At 38.0% G+C, this 18,240-nt stretch overlaps 1 protein-coding gene across 7 annotated transcripts in view; it reads right to left on the reverse strand.

Moving 5' to 3' along the window:
* tbc1d32 (TBC1 domain family, member 32) overlaps positions 1 to 18,240 on the reverse strand; it is a 149,321-nt gene that overhangs the window by 112,658 nt on the left and 18,423 nt on the right. For all 7 annotated transcript variants that reach the window (XR_004633611.1, XM_034700079.1, XM_034700078.1 and 4 more), the window contains exons 15-21: positions 17,367 to 17,509; positions 16,503 to 16,630; positions 14,707 to 14,908; positions 10,694 to 10,773; positions 8,580 to 8,718; positions 5,081 to 5,168; positions 3,053 to 3,171 (exon numbers count right to left, since the gene is read on the reverse strand). Coding sequence is in view for 6 of the 7 variants with exons in the window: in XM_034700079.1 (XP_034555970.1) it covers positions 3,053 to 3,171; positions 5,081 to 5,168; positions 8,580 to 8,718; positions 10,694 to 10,773; positions 14,707 to 14,908; positions 16,503 to 16,630; positions 17,367 to 17,509 (899 nt within the window). In the remaining variant the exon portion in view is untranslated. The remainder of the gene's footprint in view (positions 1 to 3,052; positions 3,172 to 5,080; positions 5,169 to 8,579; positions 8,719 to 10,693; positions 10,774 to 14,706; positions 14,909 to 16,502; positions 16,631 to 17,366; positions 17,510 to 18,240) is intronic.

Here is an 18,240-nt window from a genome sequence, read left to right on the forward strand (position 1 = left end):
TCACTTGGATAGTTTCACTGAGAGAGAGGAGTTGGCGCCTGTCAGAGGCCGGCATCAGACACACACACACACATTTACACACAGAGAGAAACACACACACACACAGAGAGAGGCTTCAAATGAAAGTTTGATACTGTCCTGAACTGAACCTGAACACTCTGCCAAAACTTGCACCAGCCCTCTGCCAGGATGAATCATTCTCAAGTTCATTCTTAGGCATTAACTACACACAACAATGAAGCCTCGTTCACACATGCACCCCTGAAATTTCTAGATTTTTTTTAAGAGCTCTGCCCTCAAAATTCTCTAAAGTGTGAAGTCTGCGCTGTCAGACGAGGAGGGTGGTGAGTCACAGGAGGCAGGGCATGACATCAGAAGCACCCTCTAGTGGACGAAGCAACAGAGGACTACACTATGATGAGAGTTTTTACATTTATATCAGTCCTACAAATAAACAGACGGATGTGCAGACATGTTTTCGTCAGAATGATTCTTCAACCACAGATGTTTTAATTTATTTTGTCACTTGCTGCTCTTCCTGGTTTGCATTCATAGATTCAATAAACCTCACAAGCCGCTAGTGGTGAATTTCCTGGGATATTCTCTGCAGCAGAAATAAAGTCAGAGGGAAAATTCACACATGTAGCCCAAAACAAAAAAATCCTGACTTTTTTGGGGGATTTTTTAAAGTTACGTTTTTAAGCATTTTTGCATTTATTGGACAGGAAAGCTGATAAGAGACAGGAAATGTTGGGAGTAGAGAGCGGGGGAAGACATGCAGCACAGGTAGAGGCCAGGAGTAGAATCTGCGACTGCTGCGATGAGGACTACAGCCTCTGTACATGGGGCTCTTAGCCAACAGCGCCCCAGACTCTGGAACGCTCTGCCGATATCCTTGCGCTCTGCAGAATCTGCAGATGCTTCTAAGTCGTTATTAGAAACTCACTTATTCAGGACGGCTTTTAGTTGATTTCTGCAGAAGTTTTAATGTTTTAAGGATCATGTAGCCACTTTAATTTGTATGATGCCTCTCTGTTGTACCTTTCTTTTCTGTATGTCTTGTCTTTGTAAAGCACTTTGTGACTTTTGTCTGTGAAAAGCTCTATATAAATAAAGTTTCCTTACTTACTTACTTACTTACTTACTAACTTACTTACTTACTTACTAACTAACTAACTTACTTACTTACTTACTTACTAACTAACTAACTTACTTACTTACTTACTTACTTACTTACTTACTTACTTGCTTACTTACTTACTTACTTGCTTGCTTGATTGCTTGCTTGATTGCTGACTTACTTACTTACTTACTTATTTACTTATTTACTTACTTACTTACTTACTTGCTTGCTTGCTTGATTGCTGACTTACTTACTTACTTATTTACTTATTTACTTACTTACTTACTAACTTACTTATTTACTTACTAACTTACTTACTTACTTATTTACTTATTTACTTACTTACTTACTTACTAACTTACTTATTTACTTACTAACTTACTTACTTACTAACTTACTTACTTACTTACTAACTTACTTACTTACTTACTCACTCACTTACTCACTCACTTACTCACTCACTTACTCACTTACTTACTAACTTACTTACTTACTTATTTACTTATTTACTTACTTATTTACTTACTAACTTACTTACTTACTTACTAACTTACTTACTTACTTACTTACTTACTTACTCACTCACTTACTCACTCACTTACTCACTCACTTACTCACTTACTTACTTACTTACTTACTAACTTACTTACTTACTTACTTACTTGCTTGCTTGCTTGCTTGCTTGATTGCTGACTTACTTACTTACTTATTTACTTACTAACTAACTTACTTACTTACTTACTAACTTACTTATTTACTTACTAACTAACGTACTTACTTACTTACTTATTTACTTATTTACTTATTTACTTACTTACTTACTTACTTACTAACTTACTTATTTACTTACTAACTTACTTACTTACTTACTTACTAACTTACTTACTTACTTACTTACTTACGTACTCACTTACTCACTCACTTACTAACTCACTTACTCACTCACTTACTTACTAACTTACTTACTTACATTCCCTGAGAATTTTCAGAGTATTGTGCAAATTCATTCATACGGCTCAATTGATTATTTCTGCTTTTTTACATTATTATATTGTCTATTCATTTTGGAGTGGATGCTTACTGTGATGCTCTGCTACATGTGCTGCAGACAGAGTTTTGCTAAGTATGGATTCAGAGTGCCCTGTGTCAGTCAAACCACATGATGGTGACATTGCTTTTAATGTTTTTGCTCACTCATCCTGGTCTGAGCTTAAAGCTCACCTAAAACCGGATTGTTAAATTGCATTGGAAGATTTTAAAACTAGGATTAAGGATAATCTGTGAACATGTTTTAACACTGCTAATTTATTAATTGACGTAATAGTTGCGTGTTATTGTTTGCTGTTTTGTCTTGTTCTCTTTGTGAAACTTTTTATGCTGCTGTCTTGCATTGGCGGTTCTAGAGCAATTTTACTGTGGGGGCCAGGCTGGGGCCAAGGGTGTTGTCAGAGGGACACATTTAACCCTGACAAAAGAGACTGAGAAGGGCGAGGACCGGCTTAGAACAAACTGGCAAAACATCACTGCATCCCTATATACTAGACATATATCCTACTGTGTACTAGATCAAAATGCAGAATGACAGCAGCTGTTTGGCTGTTTACACTCAACACTGGCACTGGCCCCTGTTGGCCCCTCCCCAGAACCGCCACTGCTGTCTTGGCCAGGTTTCTCTCGTAAAAGGGACCCTGTATCTCAATGGGAATATTACTGGTAAAATAAAGGCTGAATTAAAAAAATACAAAATAAAAAAATTTATTCTGCAGAAAATCTCCTGAAACAAAAGTTTGTATAATCTCCATTCACTGGAAAACATCTCTTCTTGAATATTTGTAGCTTCCAACAAATAAAAAAGTAACAGTTTAGTTGAAAACAGCCCTTTTAGATTGTAGCCTGTTTGCTAATGCCTTCCAACTATGATGAAAATACCTTGAGGCAGCTCCTGTCGATGGGGTCCATGGGTGTGGGCTTGGGACCGACCACCCTGAGGTCTTCAGTGCCGCACTCAAGAGCAGACCACAGCTCCACTACCAGTGCACGGACAAAACCTGTAACAAACATCAGGCCAGAGGTTTCAGCTCAGACTCATTCAAAACATCTCAGAACATTCACAAAGATATGAAGAATTTAAGACCAAATATTTAACATGCACACTCATATCTGTTTTGTATAATAACTGTTTTTAAACAGCAACATTTCCATTCAGTTTAAATAGTGCAGCAGGCTTTTTATAGCATATCTTGAGGAAAACAGACAGGCACAAAATATGGAGCCAGAGAGAGAGGGAATAAGATGGAATACATTTAAATTAAATGGTACAAGTCTGAACCAATCAGCTACCCAGACTCTCAATACATTACAGTTTAAAAATCCCAGATCTGCTATTTAATTTCACACTTGCACCCTTTACAAATTGAATGCTTGTATGCAACTCTCCACACTTATGCAAATGTGTAAGTCTCCTTTCCATCCTGCATAAATGTGTCGCTGGGATGTATTTTATTCAGATACGATTTACTTCACTACATCGCATGTAAATGTGATTCTGAGAGAGACGTTAAAATCTGATTTATATTATTTTCTCAACAACAGTTCTGAATGAGAATCAGGTTTATAGCCCGGCAGGTTTATTCCATACAGGGACATTGCCTTGGTGCTTGTGTGCATAACAATAAATATGAGAGATTAAAAACTACAAATCAACTTATTTATTTATTTATTTATTTTCTAATATATATTTTTGTTATTGTTATTCTTATTGCTTTTTCACCTATGCATGTACTTATTTTTTAAATATTAACCTCTTTATCTTATTTTAGTTTCAACATTTTTTTATGTTTCTTTCTATTTATTCATCTTTTATTTTAAATCATAATTATGTATTATTATTGGTTGCTTTTTCGTTCATTCACTAATTGTGTTTCTTATACAAAAAACATCACTTGCTTTAATTGTTTACATTTATCTTTTGTATGTAATGTGTAAAAATTCAAATAAACAGATCTTTGAATAAAATAAAAATAAAAACTACAAATGTAAAAGCAGGACTGAAATACTTAAAATGCTTATAAATACTCAACTGTAACACTTTTCTCTGTCTTCATCATTGGTTGTATAAAATAAGGACAACATGACAGTTACATCCCTAACCCTAACCGTCAGCGGACTTTATGCCTAACCCTAACCATCAGTGGACTTTATGCCTAACCCTAACCATCAGTGGACTTTATGCCTAACCCTAACCATCAGTGGACTTCATCACAACTCAACGTGACTCTTCTGAAGAAGACTGCAGGAAGTTTGAGGTTGAAACATGTGAAAGTAAAAAAGAAAAACACACTGGTCTAGTAAAAAGAACTGTCTTCCTATAGTATAGGACAGGGGTTCCCAAAGTGTGGGTCGGGACCCCCTGGGGGGCCGTGAGACACCAATGGGGGGCTCTCAAGAGGTCTTCCAGATTTATTGTTTTTAAAATTAATCTAAATTTGCCTATTTAACCCATTATTGTACAAATATAGACAGAAATAGTAGTTACATTTAAAGTAAAACCCTGCAAATAAGTACAATTTCATTAGTTCGGATGACTCCTAAAGTTAGGGTTAGGGTTAGCTAGTCAGAAAAGCATCAGTTGTAGCGGATTCAGCGGAAGCACAGGAAACACAACCACATGTGCATGTAGGAAGGTTAATTTTGAAACAACGTTTAATCAATTTGAGGGACAGTGGGGGTCACAAGTCTTTGGCACCTATATTTTGGGGGTCGCAGGCTGAAAAGTTCGGGAACCCCTGGTATAGGGTGTCAGACGAATGAACCTCTTTGGACTGATAAAAGAACCTGTTCAGCTTTGGACTGTACCAACCTGAGGGATCTTTGAAGTTTCATTAGAGTTAAATGCAAATTTGCTTTATGCCAACTAGGCAAAAACAACATGCAGCCCATAGTTGGGTGCAATCGTACCTGAACTGTGCAAAGCCGCCACCCCTGGAGCGGTTGCTGCCACTTGAGTCACCATCACCCCGTATCCAAACTTCTCACAGCGGCTCACCTGCAGAAGTCACAAACAGAAACATCACTTTTCTTGTTTGAGTCCAGGATGAATGAGAGGTTGAGAGAGGACAGAAAAGCAAAGGATTGATTATAAAGGAGCTTGTTTAAAAAGAAAAGAGAGCTGTAGATGGAGTGTATGTGATTCTGTACGCAAACTCTGCCGTGACACCCTTAGAATCCGGATGAGACCCTACATGATGTGCTTTAGTTCACTGAGGAGAAATTGATTTCTGAGTGTTGAGGCCACTCGTATATTACGACACAATGTCAAGACTAAAAATAGACAGAATATAATTACATTCAATAATTAAAGTGCAATACTAAATGAGGGAAGCAATTACAGCCGTGTGTAAACAATGGCGGTAAATTAAGTCCACGGGGGATTAGCTTAGGTTTGCTCCAAGACTCAGAGAGTGTGACTACAATATGAATCATGGATATTATTCTGTATGTAAGGCATATGTGAGGTCCAGAGATTAATAAATTAAATCCAGTGTGGGAGTAGTAGCATGTAACAGCCTCCAGGCTATCTGTAAATACAAAACAGTCTCCAGGAAATACGACTGCGGCTAAATAATCACACATTCTGCAGAGTGTGTACAAGATACGTGTGATGGAGGCCAACAGAATAAATTAAGGGTTAATGATGGATTATTTTCTGCAGGATTAGACATTATAGAACACAAAAGCATGCAAACATATTTTATGGAAACAAATATTTAGCTGATGTAGTGGTGACATAAAATGAAGATTTGTTTTTGTCATTTTCACATCTCTGCAGTCACATTACTTATTTCTATATGAGTCTATAATACAAAAGAGGTGTTCCTCCAGTGTTGAAATAGATTAAACCACCTTGAAACCACCAGTGTGTGATGGCTGACTTCTTTCCTAACCCTGCTCTGTTCTCAGGTTCGGCTTCCTGCTCTTCATCTTAATGTAGCAAAGAATCCCTCGACGCAGCACAGGATGACTTTGCACACTGATGATATCTAGAAGGACTCAAAAACGGAGGCACTGCCAAAGTAAAAATCTTCCAGGTCTTCCATAAAGGTGATGAAACATTTAGATCAGACTTTTAATCTAATACAATATCAGCACTTCTGCACACAAGGCTGGGCAGCGTGCTGCGCCAGCATTTGTAAGGCTCGGGGACCAAGGTTGAGAAGGGGGATAAGAAATGCTGCTCCTACTGTACCATATAGATGATGTGTCTTTGAGCAAGTCATTTCATCCTAAACTGCCCCGCTGAGACCTTCAGGAGGCTAGCTGTGGTGGCTTTATGTATGTGTGAAGCAAGGGGCAACCTCCGGTCTTAAAATATGAAGCCAAAGCGGAAGTGCTAAAAACTGTAGTTCAACGAGCGTCCACTAGAGACTGGCTGCAGAAACAAAGGAAACCACATACACACCCATTCAAAGAAGACGATCTTTACAGCAGAAATAAACATGTTTACAGCCTGGTTCAAAAAACTGTTTAAAGGTGACATATCACGCTTTTTTCATCAACATATATTGGTCTAAGAGGTCCCCCGAAAAGCCCTCTTCTTCAGTCCTCCTCAGAACACTCTGTTTTCCCTCTGACCACGCCCCCTCAGGAAGTGGATGTGCCCTCGGCTCTCCAGCACGTTGATCTAATGTTTACATGTTGGCTGAATATACTCGGCTGCCCACAGATCGCTTTACTTCAACCCTCTGAATCTGATCCAGAATCTGATCCTGACGGAGAGGCGCCTGCAGCAGGACCTTTCTGAAGGATTGATCACAGATTTAGTGTTTCTTGTTGTTTTATTTATCAGTATGTCGACGTGTGTCTTGGTACACAGCTACGAACATGTAGCTATGTGGCTATGCTAACTAGCGCTAGCACTTTATCCATGATAAATAAAAATCATCCACTAGATCTTCAAATCTGCAGGCCTGGGGAGTAAAACCGACCTCTACCAGAAAGGCAGCAGGACCTTTCTGAAGGATTGGTCACAGATTCTGTGTTTCTTGTTTTTTTATTTATCAGTATGTCGACGTGTGTCTTGGCTCACAGCTACAAACATGTAGCTATGTGGCTATGCTAACTAGCGCTAGCATTATCCATGATAAATAAAAATCATCCACTAGATCTTCAAATCTGCAGACGTGGGGAGTAAAACCAGCCTTTGTGTTTATTAAGACAGCCTACAACTAGCATGCCTCCCTCCTAAGCTCCTTGTTAGCACACATTTGTGCAGGGAATGAAAAACGGAGGAGAAGTTGAGTTGTATTTTATACAGTCTATGGGCTGAACAAGCTCCGAGCTCTGACTCCGTGACAGACCAGATATTGTTGTGACGTAACAAAAACACGGAAGTCTGAAACGGCTCGTTTCAGCACACATTTACAGAAAGGTGTAGAAATCAGAACAGGGGCAGAATGGATTTTTTTCATTCTCGGGGGGTTTGTAGACATGCCAGGGACACATATTTCAGGTAGAGAACCATTAAAAAGTCAATTTTGCATGATATGTCACCTTTAAGTCTGAATAGCTAATTTCTCTTTCGGCTGACTTGATTGACAGGCGGGCACCCTGTAGCTGTTAGCAAAAAGGCTAAAGGCCCGCCTCTTTACCTCACACTAGCTCGGACAAAGTTAGGTTGCATTCAGCATTTCCAATATGGCACCCGCCGACGATCGGCTTCAAAGCAGAGCTTCAGGAACAGATGGGGTGACGTCACGGATACTACGTCCATTTATCATACAGTCTATGATGTCAAGAGGGGGGATGTTGCCAAAGAGCATTTGGCTCCATGAATCTGCACTCTCTATTAAGATGTTGAAAAACCTTCCAAATGTGTGGATTGAAATGAACATCTTAAAAAACTTGGTAAAATGTATCATAGCAGAAAAGGACAGGATAAGATCCAGTCCCATCTTACAGACAGGACTCAGTCTGATCTCATCTTAATCCACCATGAGCAGAGCACTTTGCAGCATTTAGCAAGTTACAGTGGCAAGGACAAACTTCCTTTAACAGGCAGAAACCTCCAGCAGGTCCAGAATCATGTTAGACACGCATCTGCTGAGACCCAGTTGGGGTTGGAGAGAGGGGTACAAGGTTGAGAAGGGGATAAGAAATACTGCTCCCACTGTACCATAGATGATGTGCCTTTGAGCAAGTCATTTGATCCTAAACTGCCCCGCTGAGACCTTCAGGAGACTCGCTGTGGTGGCTTTATGTACGTGTGAAGAGGGGGTGTTGTAAAAGAGCATTCGGCTCCATGAATCTGCCTTCTATAAATATATAAAGATGATGGAAAAACCTTCCAAGTGTGTGCATTGAAAAGAACATCTTCAAAAAAACTTGGTAAAATATATCATAGCAAAGGATTCTGGAATAGTCAGAGGTATTCTTGTGAGAGGGAGAGCAAGGTTTCTACCTGTAGTTTTCTTGTGAAGCGAGAGAACATGTAGGAGACGCACTCATTGATGGCCCCAGTCTGCTGGAGCAGCAGCAGGCCTTTAGGAGTTACAGCAAAGTTCAGCAGGCTGTCCAACAACGTCTCCTCCCAGATGACCCTGAACCAACGTGGAGGGAAGAGAAGCAGAATGAGGTGCAGTGCTGCAATATGAATGTACAGAACAAGGAACACCAAGTGGGAAAAAAAGCCTCTCACAGTGTGAATGGTTTGAAGCTGCCTTGTCTTTAGTTATTGCAAGCTCCTTCAATTTATCTTTGTATGTTGTTACATGAGAGGTCACATGTTTGATGCATTTCATTCATATGCATCATTATCAATCATCTATCAGTATAAATTTAAATCCCAAGCCACATTAAGTCAAGCTTTCTCCAAATCTGGACATTTAGGGACATCATTTCAAAGCGAGAGCATGCATGGCGTTGATTGTTAACAGGTCTAGATAGTACTCTATGTTCTATTATTAACAAAGACCCAACATCAAGACAGGATAAGATCCAGTCCCATCTTACAGACAGGACTCAGTCTGATCTCATCTTAATCCACCATGAGCAGAGCACTTTGCAGCATTTAGCAAGTTACAGTGGCAAGGACAAACTTCCTTTAACAGGCAGAAACCTCCAGTTTTTCCTCTTGCATTAAGGGTTCTTTTGGAATGTCTCTCATTTTGTGTGAAAACCGGGCAGAGTGGCGAGCACAGATTTGGTATTTTCATATCTAAGGCTTTGCTCAAAGTTGAATTCATAGTTTAGTTTAGTTGCACTTAAAAAAAACAAGAACAATACAGATAAATAGTATCTTGAACTTTGTGCAGGGAAGGTTACAAACCCCATAAAGGTCAATCAATCTTTATTTATATAGCACCTAATCACAACAAACGTTATCTCAAGACGATTTACAGACCTTGCTCTAAGTTCAATTATTAACAAACATCAAGACAGGATAAGATCCAGTCCCCTCTTACAGACAGGACTCAGTCTGATGTCATCTTAATCCATCATGAGCAGAGCACTTTGCAGCATTTAGCAAGTTACAGTGGCAAGGACAAACTTCCTTTAACAGGCAGAAACCTCCAGCAGGACCAGACTCATGTTAGACACACATCTGCTGAGAGCGTGTTGAGGTTGGAGAAAGGCCTCGACAGTATTTGGTACTTCACAACGTTAAAATCTACTCAAGGGTATGTCAGCATAAAAATATGCAGCTGTAAAAAATACAATCTTGATTATGTGCATGCAGTTACCCTGAAATGTGCCGTGTTGCGTTACTGTGTTGTACAGTAAAGATATGTCTCCTTACATCCCATGTGCTGGACTACGTCCCAGTAAAAAAGACACGCCCTGTGTTCCAGTCAGAGGCAGATTATCAGGTGTTGATCTCGTACATCTTAATTTTATGGCCTCTGCAATCTGCTCCTGACTTGAGTTTAACATCAACATCTTGTATCTGCTGCATGACAGCATGATGTTATGTAACCTGCTATCTGCTTTGTTTACAACTGCTTTCACAGAGGTGTTTCCAGTGCACACACCGCATGGTTTGCAACTCAAAGACCTCCTCTGGTGTGAAATTTTATATATATATGCAACGTTTTTTGGTGTTTTGACATGTTTACAATCCTTTTTCCAACCTAACACACTATAGGGGGCCTTAGAGTGAATAATAATAATAACTTCTATTGCTTAAGATTTTCAGCTCCTGTGAGGAAATTTCAGTTTGTGTTGATTTCAGCAGAATCAGCGCCCCCTGTAGACAAAGCTGCACCTCTTATCTCTTTGCTGATCTTGTCCTGTTCATGTCTAAGTGATGTTTTCTTGCAAATATATCTCTTCCTGCTGTCTTTTAAAAGTCAAACCAATCACTCACTGTGAATACTTGCTCTGGAAGAAGTCATCTGGTCCCTCTCATTGTGCTTTCAGGTACAACATATTACAATATAGAATCAGCCAGTATTGCTTCGGATGGCCTCATGACGAGACATCAATGTTAATGTCAGTCTGTTTTCTGACTGTTTTTTGGATAAGATACTCAAACTGCGTCTCTGTTAGTGTGTGTTTTTGTTTTCATGGCCTCACGTGTTCCTCTGCTCCGGGGCGGATGTTTCAGCAGAGGCTCCAGGTACTGGCGTTGGAACTCTTTCAGACAAGACACTGGTCTAGAAATATAGAATGAAAACAAAACTTCAGGTGAACAAGTTCAAACACTAATTGGTACAAGTCAAAAAGTGTCAACCAATGCCGATAATTACAGAGCAAGTCGGTGTTTTTTCTGCATTTGATAAAAAACAACATTTTAATGACTTCCTCCATTATTCTGTGCACATTACAATCTATTGTACATGTTTGTTTAGCCAGCAACATGTTTTATTTATCCACAGATTTTTAATTAATTCATGAAATAGAAAAGTACATTGGTTTCAGAAAATGACTGATATTCATGTCAGAAGCTAAATTAAACTGTATTCTCCTAAACATCATGACAGACTTTATATTAAACACCAGCCAGTAACTGTTTTAAATGTGATATGCTGTCATTTAGGGTGGGAAAGACACTATATCCAAAGTGTGTTTAAATTTCATAACTAACTTGACATGCTGTCTCTTTTCTGTGACTTTATAAGTATTCTGTAAATTGTTGGTTTGTTGTGTCTATTAGGTTTTATCTCTGAATGATATCCTTGAAAATGTATCTGGGAAAACGTCCACACATAAAATGAGCCGCTCACTGTTAGGTAACACACTTACACGTATATGTCACCGGAGCTTGTTTTAATACTGACGTTTTTATTATCATTTAAGGCAAGATCGCAGGCAGCATTTTATAATTTTATAATTTTTTTAATATTTATATGTATTTATATTTTATATCTATATTATATATTTATATTTGATTTTTATATTTTGTATTTATATTTTTATTTTATATTTAAGTTTTACTTTTGTATATTCTATTTATATTATATATTCATATTTTATATATCTTTATTTTTATTTTATATTTATATTTTATTTTTGTATTTTATATTATATTATACAGTTATTATGTTATATTTACATTTTAAATTTATATTTTTATGGTATATTTATATTTCATATTTATATTACATTTTATACATATAATTCAGATTTTTTGATTGTTTTAATCTTTTCTCTTTTGTTGTTTTTTTATCTCCCACATTGTTTCGACATTTCCTTTTATTTGTCTTCCTCACATTTCTCATTTTATTGTCTTTCTTATTTATAAAGCACTTTGTAACCCTGTTTTGAAAAGTGCTATATAAATAAATATTAGCATTATTATTACTACTGTTTATAAGTAAAGTTCTAGCTTTTTAATGCATCGATAAATGCACATAAAATAATACAGCAGTATGAATTTATCCTCATAACACTAAATGGACAGTGTGTGTAACTCTCAGATATAGTGAGGTTAGCTCAGTGAAGCTCCACGGTCCCACTTGGAGACATTGGTTGTGCAGCAGAAGGTTCACAGAAGGTCATCTCTACCTAAAGCAAATCTGCAAGAGTGCAACAAAACCACATTTGTTAATCTTCAATCAAACCTTTAACCTGTAACTGATAATGCATACACACCAATCAAAGTCACAAGTCTGACACGCCTTCTGACTCCTCACACTAACACCGGGCGGCCATGTGCTGTTTATAGTGGGTGGACTGAGGTCAACATTGTTGTTAGATTATGTAAGAACTCAACAGAAGATATAGATTAAGATTAGATCTTATCAACAGGGGTACCTCAAGGGTCAGTGCTTGGTCCCCTCCTGTTCTCAATTTACACCACATCACTTGGTGCAGTGATCCGCTCCCATGGCTTTTCCTATCACTGCTATGCAGATGATACACAGCTTTTCCTATCTTTCCCACCTGACGACACAACTGTCTCAGCCCGGATCTCATCCTGCCTTGCTGACATTTCTAAATGGATGAGGGAACGTCACCTACAACTCAACCTGTCCAAGACTGAGCTTATTATCATTCCAGCCAGTCCCACTATGGACCCACAGATCAATATCCAGTTTGGATCACAAAACCTCATGCCCACTAAGTCTGCCCGAAATCTGGGTGTCATGATCGATGACCAGCTAACCTTCAAGGTTCATGTTGCCTCGATTGCTCGGTCCTGCCGTTTTTCCCTCTACAACATCAAGAGGATCAGACCCTACCTGACAGAACACGCAACACAGCTCTTGGTTCATGCTCTTGTAATGTCACGCATTGACTACTGCAACTCTCTACTGGCAGGCCTCCCTGCATTCACAGTTAAACCTCTGCAAATGATCCAGAACACAGCAGCAGCACGTCTGGTCTTCAACCAGCCTAAGACAGCTCATGTCACTCCCCTGCTCATCTCACTACACTGGCTTCCAGTTGCAGCTCGCATCAGATACAAAAACTCTAATCATGACTTACAAAGCAGTCAACAAAACCGCTCCAGTTTACCTGGAACCCCTCATCCAGGTCTACTGCCCTTCTCGCCCGCTACGCTCAGCCTCTGAAAAGCGCCTAGTGCTTCCAGCACACAAGGCCTCAAAATCACTAGCTGGACTCTTCTCTTCTGTTGCCCCTAAATGGTGGAATGAATTGGCCAACTCCATTCGATCTGCAGAGTCCCTCTCTACTTTCAAAAGACAGCTAAAGACCCAGCTCTTTAGGAAGCACTATGCACTTAGCTAGACTGTTCTCCACTGTTGTCCCCAGTGGCAGATCATGTCTTCCAGCTACAGTTGACTCGCACTGTCCTGCTCTACTCTGGGAATCTGTGTTCAGCTCTTCAGTGACCCAGCACTTGGTACTTTGGTCATTATTGTGGTGATGTTAATTGTTGATGATGATAATGGAAGGTCTTAAATTGGTTGGTTGCTTCATTGTAGATGTTCATTATTTCGAAAAAAAATAAATAAATAAATAAAAAACTCCTTACTTATTTTTGTGCATTGCCTTTACACTGCTTGGCAGTACCTGCACCCAAATGGACTTGAAGCACTTTGTTACTCTTACTGATCTTGTTTCCTCTTGTCTAGATCTTTGCTTGTGTTGTTCTTGTTCTCGTATGTACATCGCTTTGGATAAAAGCGTCTGCTAAATGACATTGTAACATTGTAGATCGGTGCTTAGATTTGAGTCAGCATACAGTACAGCGTGTCCCATGCTGTGTTTGCAGCCTGATCTTTAATGTTTAACACACAGAGTAGAGTCAGCAGGAAGTGAAAGGGGAAATGTTGCAGACTGGTGCCTCAACGCCTCCACCGGTTAATTTTTGACACGGCTATTTCAGATAACAAAAGATGCAAAAGGTGAACTGTTTGTTTGCTGAATTTACTGAAATCCGCTGCTGAGATATTTAACATTTAAAGCTCTATTACTTCTTCTCTTCGCTCTGCTTTGTTTCCACATGTGCGGCAGCAGAAGGAGCCGTGGAGTGTTTTTGGTTTTGGTTGCATATTTGACTGCGTCTGTTTTTGTTTTCAGTTTTGTTTATCAGTTTTGTTTTTCAGTCATGACTGCTCTTCCTGCTTTGTTATGATACAAGGAGTGTTCTCAAAGTCAAATGAAGCAGGTTGCATTTGTTTTCAAGCCTCTATGGTTGCAAGTATTGGTCGTACCTTATTTTACAAGCAAGATAAACATAATGGGAAAAGTGAAGCTGGTTATTATTCATGTGCATCATGTGCATCTCTATATTAGATATTTTAGGGGAACAAAATCAGATACAAACTTAACTTTATGAGCAGATTAGTTCTGCAGCCCTCTTTAAGGTGAGGTCTCATACAGAATCTGCCTTTAATAAACAAACAACTGTAAGCAGTAACACTAACACTATGATGCTATATTGTTTTCCAATGTGTTCAATAATTCTGTTTTAATATGTGTGTTGTTTTCGTTGCATCAAGCACTTGATATTATTTTGAGTCCCTGAGGCAGAGATAAGTTCACCAAACAAACACAACATGTTTCCCAAATATTAAACTGTGTTTTTTAATATATATGTTTATTCTTAACCCTCCTGAAACCTTGAGAAAGACGTCACTTGTGCAAAAGAAAGTTCTGTCTGAGTTGTGTTGTTGTACCTCTTTCCACGCAGCAGCCACCGCCCTGTGGAGGCCGTAGGGTCGGAGCACCTGTAGACCCTCACAGGTGTTGTAGATCTGCCTGCAGACGAAGATAAAGGCTCCACATAATGTATGGGAGACGTCGGGATCACTCAGTAATGACAGCTCCTTATCCAGCAGCCTGAGGGTGAACTGAACTATGACATGAGCAGCAGTGGATCTGCAGAGAAGGGAGACAGAACGGAGACATGTATGATTCATGTATGTGGAACAGAGGGTCTGCACACGTTTAGAAACAGTCCTGACATTAATCTTGATTTTGAGTCAACATAGAAGAGTTCTTTAAGTTACTGAAACATTTACAGGATAACTGTCCGGACGAGATCCGTGCAGCCCAAAGTGCTTCACATAGAAGAAACAGACAGAAGAATTATAGGGATTAATATATGGTAAAAGACTAAGGAAGGAAAGATGATAATAAAATGATTTAAAACAAAATAAAATCAAGACAGTGAACTATTTGTAAAAAATAAATCAGGGAAAATTAAAAAAATAAAAAATAAAAAAATACCTTCCAAAAAAAAGTTAATAAAAAAGAACACAAATATTAACAAGCAGAAAATAAAAATGAATAAATACATAAATAAATTCATAAAAAATAGAAAATAAAATATGCTGACATATTAAAATAAATAAAAACTATTAACATAAATTAAATTAAATTATATCAAATCAAATCGAATTAAATGAAATCAAATTGAATTGAATTTAACTAAATTAAACTAAGTTAAAGTAAATTAAATTAAGTCAAATTGAATTAAATCAAATCAGATCAAACCAAATCAAATTGAATTGAACTAAATTCAATATAATTAAACTAAACTAAACTAAATCAAATCAAATCAAATCAAATTATACCAAATTGAATTGAATTAAATTAAATTGAATTTAACTAAATTAAACTAAGTTAAACTCAATTAAATAAAATAAAATAAAATTGAATTGAACTAAATTCAATATAATTAAACTAAACTGAACTAAACTAAATCAAATCAAATTAAATTGAATTGAATTAAATCCAACTAAAATTAAATTAATTTAAAAAAAAAAAAAAAAAAAAAAAAAAATTAAATTAAATTAAATTAATTGTTAAAACCAATAATTCAAATGTACACCAGTTGCTTCAAGTAAAAAGCTGTCATAAAAAGATAAGTATTTGCTTTAGCTTTAAAAACACAGAGAGAGCTTCCTGTTCTGAGGTGACAGGGTACCGAGTTCCAGAGCTTTGGTGCATATAAACAACAGAAATCTCTCTCTCTAGATCTCTAAACTCCCTCAGAGAAGAATGAAAATACTGTGATTTATGGCGCCCCAAGCACACTTCAATAAACTTGTTGTTTCAGATATCTTTCAGAGGAGGTGCATGGGAAATTAAACTGCAGACTGGAGCACATCAGTCATTGTAACTGTGGTATAAGCTCTGCTGAATGTATGACTACACTGATGTGACTCAGGCAAACATAACACAGATCAGGACTAAATTTGAGCTCTTAGAGTCTTTAACAAAATCTAACTTTCTGTTTTTTTGTGATGAAACTTGAGTAACTCAGATTTAATCTCTTCTGCTGACAAACCATCCACATCCTCAGCTCTAATCTGCTCCCTTTGCAGAGCTCTGAGGATTTGTTCTGCAAACTTAACTCTGAATTGAAAACTTCTTGCTAAGTCAGAAAAAAAAATGTAATTTATTCATTACAACGGAAGATACAAAATGAAACAGTGTATTTAATCATTATTCAGTCACGCCGCCTCACCTCTCAGTGTCGGCGACGACTAGATTCTCCTCGTATAAGAAGAGAGCTAATCCTCTGTCAGTGTTTGCAATGCGAGCGAGAACATCAGCGATGAGCGTCAGAGTTGCTGCAGGAGATTTTAATTTGGCCTGAAAACCGGAGAGAACAAACAGACACGATTACAAAACGTATTTATGAAGAAGTCGAATCCCAGGAGGGGAGGGGAGATAATGAAAACTGAAATAACATTATTAACTTGCACAAAGATAGAGCAAACAAAGAGCAGTGCACATTTCAAACAGTTTGTGAAAGGCTGACGGATGATAAATGTCCTGTTGTGACAGAAACAAAGTCTTTTAATCCCTGCAATATAAACGTAACAAACATATCCAGATAACAGAGTGGAAGATTAGTGCTGGGTAATCACATAAGTTTGTGAATAAAGACCCTGCATGCATAGTTGTGTTCATGTTTATTAGAGGAGTATTATGAAGGTAATGTTTTGCAGTTAATGCTGAGGGACAGAAAGGTTGAGTTTCAGGGCCTGAGTCGCCATGTTGTGAAACTTTGTTGTTGCAGTCAGACATCTTCCTTAGGAATCATCTACAAGTCAGGGTCGGGGAGGCAGACACCCTCTCTACTTTTAAGAGTAGGCTTCAAACTTTCCTTTATGATAAAGCTCATAGTTAGAGCTGGATCAGGCTTGGACCAGCTCTTAGTTATACTGCTATAGGCTTAGACTGCCGGGGGAACTGGAACACTGGTTTCCCTCCCTTCAAAGTCACCAGTAAAAATGTTTGTGTTGAAAAAAGATGTTAAAAATCATGAATAGTGTATCTAAAAATATGTGTGTGAGTGAGTGAGTGAGTGGTGTGTGTTCCAAACCTGCTGTCCACAGAGCAGAGCTATGACTGGATTCAGCAGCGTCTCGATGACAGGGGTCTGGTAGAGACACTCTGCAGCACACTCTGTCCTCTCACACAGCATCCACAGCACCTCCATCACCAGACAGCTGGGGGACAGAGAGTCTGGACACACAAGGGGTTAAATTCATCATGTGTTTTTTGCACTTTAATAACTACTGCATGAACACTGCATTTTTGGAAGGGGTGGACCAATTATTGGCAAAATTTTCACTTTTTCATGTTTTTTCGCCTCAGAGGCAAAATTTTCACTTTTTCATGTTATTTCGCTTCAGAGGCAAAATTTTCACTTTTTCATGTTTTTTCACTTCCAAGGCAAAATTTTCACTTTTTCATGTTTTTTCACTTCCAAGGCAAAATTTTCACTTTTTCGTGTTTTTTGCTTCAGAGGCCAAATTTTAACTTTTTCATGTTTTTTTGCTTCAGGTGCAAAATTTTCACTTTTTCATGTTTTTTTGCTCCAGAGGGCCAAATTTTCACTTTTTCATGTTTTTATGCTTCGGAGGCCAAATTTTCACTATTTCATGTTTTTTCGCTTCAGAGGAAAAATTTTCACTTTTTCATGTTTTTTTTTGCTTCTGGGGCAAAATTTTCACTATTTCATGTTTTTTTGCTTCAAAGGCAAAATTTTCACTTTTTCATGTTTTTTCGCCTCAGAGGCAAATTTTTCACTTTTTCATGTTTTTTTGCTCCAGAGGCAAAATTTTCACTTTTTCATGTTTTTTTGCTTCAGGTGCAAAATTTTCACTTTTTCATGTTTTTTTGCTCCAGAGGGCCAAATTTTCACTTTTTCATGTTTTTTCGCTTCAGAGGCAAAATTTTCACTTTCTCATGTT

Source organism: Notolabrus celidotus, chromosome 13 (assembly GCF_009762535.1).
Source record: "Notolabrus celidotus isolate fNotCel1 chromosome 13, fNotCel1.pri, whole genome shotgun sequence".
Taxonomy (NCBI): domain Eukaryota; kingdom Metazoa; phylum Chordata; class Actinopteri; order Labriformes; family Labridae; genus Notolabrus; species Notolabrus celidotus.